The sequence below is a fragment of the Pieris rapae genome, chromosome 9 (genome assembly GCF_905147795.1).
Source record: "Pieris rapae chromosome 9, ilPieRapa1.1, whole genome shotgun sequence".
Lineage (NCBI taxonomy): Eukaryota > Metazoa > Arthropoda > Insecta > Lepidoptera > Pieridae > Pieris > Pieris rapae.
This window is the reverse complement of record NC_059517.1, coordinates 6,694,229-6,699,410: the sequence shown is the minus strand read 5'-3', so window position 1 is coordinate 6,699,410 and position 5,182 is coordinate 6,694,229. Positions and strand designations below refer to the sequence as shown.

Here is a 5,182-nt window from a genome sequence, read left to right as displayed (position 1 = left end):
AAATTTATTTGTAAAAATAAATATTCGATTCGAATACTTATTGACACTCATTACCATCATGATTCATGACTATTATTAATAATTAATGACTAGACATTAAAATATATATTCCTATTGATTTTTTTATTTCGAAAATATGTATTTAGTCCCCTTCAATATACTTAATACCAGCAACTTGAGTCGATCATGCTCAGGCGAATGTGGTTTTCAGATCGTTAGCAATTCAGTGGTCAACTATTCTTAGTTTTTATTCAATAGTTTGTACAAACATAAATAAAGTTTGTTTGCGTAGTTAAAAGTTTTATACAGTGTTCTGTTTGTGTTTTTTGTTAGTAAATTTAATTGGTGTCAAACTGTCACAGTATAGATAAAAAGCTAGCGTGTATTCGCTAGTTCATAAAATGTCTAAACTAAAGAACATTAATTTAATGTTTTCTTGTTCGTCGAAAATGTTTAGCAAAGTTTCCCTTTTAAAATAATTGACATCTTTCGAAGTTGAAACTGTATATCAAGGGCGTAGAAAATCGTATTGGCGGGTTCTTGACCGCTATAGACGTCAGTCAAGCATAACGGAGAAATTTCGTACGTAAGCAATGACAAGGTCTAAGTCAATTCATAGTGCAATAGGTATTTGATCACTTTGAATAAAATAATTGTGTGTCTTCCCATTTTCCATCTTTATAGGATGCTTATAAATCCTTTCTTCATTTATACACTTATTCACATATACGTTTATTATAAATATACGCATAATAAAAGTATATTCTTCATAGCTTTGATAAATTGGGGATATCTTCCGCTATTAAAGAAAATTGTAAAGTTTACGTATTTTACATATTTATTTATTATTATTACTTCCGATATAAGAATTTGTTTTTCATATAAAATATAAACTCGAAAACTGTGATTGTTATTCCGATTGTTTCTCGCTAACGATCCTAACCCACAATATGTCAGATATCTGGATGACTATAATCTCATAATCAAATCAACATTTCCGAGGCAAATTGACGATTTAATGTATGGATTCTCTTAAAATATCGGAACCATGACAGAATCAGGCGCAAAATTTATTTCACAATAATAACAATAAATAACATTGCCATAATTTTGTGACAAGAGGGAGCAATTAACTAAATTATTCTATTGGCTAAATATTTAATATGGCATCATTATTTTTGGTGCTTGTCATAACGACTGGCAATTTATGCGAATATGATTAAGGTTGCTAGTAATAAATTTAAATATAATTTTCACTGGAAACAAGCTTTATTTACTGGGATAATAAATATGGCTAAAGTTTGTATTTTAAATGAGAGTAACTTTTGCAATTATTTATTTAAATTTTACATACGTTTAAGAATTGTTAGTTTAACTAAGTGCTTCTACCTAAACCAACTACTTGATGCAATTAAAAATATTAACTGTTCAATTATATAATAATTATTGCGGATATGCAAACTGCCAGAATCCAAGTACGTGATTAACCAATGTACTATAGTGAAATTACAAAGGTTATGTCGAAATTTTTCATTGACGAAATAATGCTGAAGTCTGAGTCGTTTGGCGCGCTGGCAATCTTACTACGAGCCGTCATTTGTTCGAAAGATGAAGGAAAAACACGATAGATAACGCAAAAGTCGATATCGTGCAAAGAAAGCAGATCATGAGCCTCTATATGAACAGCCATACAGAATTAGGCCAATACTACACTCTGCACTTGGTTGTAGCGCTGAAATGTTGAATATTTTATTACTTAAATACTAAACATACATTTCTTTAATACTGAGCGAACTGAAAACGAAAGCCTTAAAAATAACAAGATCAAGAGCGAGTCACGTCGGTTTTTCTAATACGACTTGATTATTCTGTATCGGAGGAGTTTATCTTACTTGGATAAATTCTTTGAAAAATTCACCCCGTGTTTGAGTCGCTGCTGTAATAGGGTCTCGGTTGTCTTTGTTAACACTCAAGGATTTTGTATTTGGCGCCTTTAGACGTCGCGATATCATTACATGTAAGTTATATTAGGATCTGTTTACGATAATTTTATGTAAATGCTTATGAAACGACTTTTATTTCTAATTAGCGCAACGTCTAGTCTTCGGATATCACCCTTACTTCATTTAACTAAGACATTCGAGCGAAATATCCTAGAGAAGTATTATCAAGTTTATTAAAGCTATAATTTATTGTAAATTTCCAAGTAATTTCCTCTAAATATGTATAGTAGGTTATAAGAATTTAAGAAAGGCTACTGTGGGGCATATTTCTAAAAATATTAGGAAACACTGGGTTAGAGACATTAACCATTATACTGTTCTATTCAATTACATAAAACGATGATTTTGCTTCAGACACGATTTAAGATTATTAGTAAATATAATCGTACAGCGTTAAAACCTTCTTATCATCAGTATCCATCAAGAGCGAGTACAACTCGCATACAAATTCAGGACTAGCTGTTATCAATTCTAAGATATATATCAATATAGACCTGACGACATGACATTAATATTATTAATAAACAATTACTCTCGCTAAAGTCTCTTATTGTATATTTAATAATATCCCATTTACTCAGACGAGATTGATTACTTAATATGTTGATATATTATTATGTTTGTTTGGGATTAGATTCCAATCAGTATTAATCAAAAACGGAAGGGTCAAGCAAAATATGTCAAGTTTAAAACAAAAGCCTGTGTACAAAAATTAATCAAATTTTATTATTTGTGGTAAAAACATAACAAAAAGAAAACAATTGGTACTATATCCTTAATGCCCAGATTTGTGTCCCCAGTGCTTATGGTCTTCGTGTCCACCCTTCTTGTCGTGGTCGTGGTGATGGTGCCAATGCTCATGATGACCACCCTCACCGTGGTGTCCCTTGTGGTCATGGTGATGTCCTCCCTTCTCATGGTGACCCTTCTTACCGTGATGGTGCTCATGGTGTCCGCCGTGCTTGTGACCCTTGTGGAACTCACCCCCCTTCTTGTAACCACCCTCTTCGTGGTGACCTCCGTGGTGCTCGTGATGCCCCTTCTCTCCGTGATGATCATGGAAGTGCTTGTCCTTTTTGAATTCGTCGTGTTTCTCGACACCATGATGTCCCTTCGTGTCGTGTCCTTTGTGCCAGTGGCCGTGTTCCTCATGACCGTGACCGTGTTCACCCTTCTCACCGTGCTCATGGTGATGATGGTACCCATCATCATGGTGATGATGTTTCTTGTGACCTCCGTGTTCACCATGATGGCCTTTATGTCCTTCATGGTGGTGATGACCTTTCTTGCCGTGGTGGTCTTCATGGTGGCCCTTGTGTCCTTTATGCCCCTTTTCGCCGTGCTCATGATGATGATGCTCGTGATGTTCATGACCGCCACCTTTGTCCCAGCCGTGACCCGACGCTGCTGCTTCAAGATCAGCTGATCTCTTCTCCCTCATGTCTCTAGCGGAGACTACAGCCACGAGGGCTACCAACCCTAGAAGTACCAAAGCCCTCATTGTACCAAGCAGTTGTTCTGACTGTGCCGTACTACAGTGCTGAAGATATTTTATACTGTTGACAATTTGAGAAATCAGCGAGTGTCAAGGTCGTATTGAACGATAAATGATTTCGACTTCCGAATCAAATGTTGCGTCAACAATAGCTTATTATTATTAAAATTTCTCTAGGTGAATTAGTTTAGGTTACGACACCTCAGAGCGGTCTGAGTGTCTTATATATATCTGGTCTGGTCTTTCAAAATATCAGGTCATTCCTGTTTATAAATAGTGCAGTAGAGCGAAAGCCAACTAACTATTTCAAGAAATGTTATAAGCGTTATCTTTTTGTTGTTTCACCTTAAATCACACGAATTGTTTCCACAAAAATTCATAAACCGACATTGTAATAAAGGAACAACAGCAAACTCCAAAATTAAAGCGAACATTCTGCGGTCAAAAGTTAATAAACAACATCCCAAACTCTTGCAAATATCCAATAATTCACAAACATGGAACTTATAAGGCATTATTTGTAAGATAAGCGTTCCGACATGTGCCGGCCGCTCGCTCCCTGGAGACGGCTAACTTTATTGGGCATAAAGTAAACCTACATTTATTTCAAGTGTAAACGTTTCATAACTTAAAATAGATTTTTTATCCGCCTCTTGGTGTTCACATTAATCTCGTAACTTCGTATAAGCCAAATATACTACGAGTAGATAGTGTTTCGTCTCTAACTGATATTTATAAAACATTTAATACCTATTTAAGAATTTCAGTAGTCAATAATCGAATGTTAATTCAATTTTAAACTGATTTAACACAAACAAGTTGATTTTCCATCACTCATAAAATATAAGCTACTGAAGTCTAGAACTACATAATGGAAGCTGAGATCGTATTATAAAACATATGTGGCTTAATCTATTTAAAACATGACATAATACACTACAATCCATAACTTTTTTTGAAAGTATTCAGCTGACAAAAAATAGGTCATGCATGAATTAGGTATAAATAAACAGTGCCTTTAGTGGTTTGGCGTAAAACAAGGTATTTTCTTACAAATATTTGAATCAGACATAGAACTTTGCCAAACAACATTTACAATCAAAGAAATATATAATTTTTACGTGTACATATACCTATACAGTATATTTTTTTTATCGAATCCACGCGTTACCAGCAAGCAACCAGTAAATTTATATTACTGTAGATTATTATTATCATATAGTAAATTTACATATCGAACAATTACGTTTTTTAACATTTCAGTTATAAATTTACTAGCGACCCGCCCCGGCTTCGCATGGGTGCAATGCTGATACTAAATACAATACAGAAAATCTGTGAACGTTGTATATAAAAATGTGGGTTATCCATAAGAGATAGACATATACCATCAGGGACTTTTATGTAGACCTTTTCAATGTGTATAATACTAAGTGCATTTTTTTGATAAAACTCGTAGGGTTCCGCCTGCGTTTGCAATGTAAGCGGAAAAAATGTAATTATTTACGACATCACATTAGAAACCCCAAAAATAACAGTACTTCTCCACTATTTAATGGATGTTATTATACATATAAACCTTCCTCTTGAATCACTCTATCTATTAAAACCACATCAAAATCCGTTGCGCAGTTTCAAAGATTTAAGCATACAAAGGGACATAGGGACAGAGAAAGGGACTTTG

The 5,182-nt window shown here is 34.2% G+C and overlaps 1 protein-coding gene across 1 annotated transcript; it reads right to left on the bottom strand.

The window, feature by feature from the left end:
* Positions 1-2,705: 2,705 nt before the first annotated feature.
* Positions 2,706-3,678, bottom strand: LOC111003701 (histidine-rich glycoprotein-like). Its single transcript, XM_022274357.2, has one exon. It carries the CDS (start codon positions 3,502-3,504, stop codon positions 2,779-2,781), a length of 726 nt encoding a protein of 241 aa, XP_022130049.2. The 5' UTR covers positions 3,505-3,678; the 3' UTR covers positions 2,706-2,778.
* Between the last annotated feature and the right edge of the window lie 1,504 nt (positions 3,679-5,182).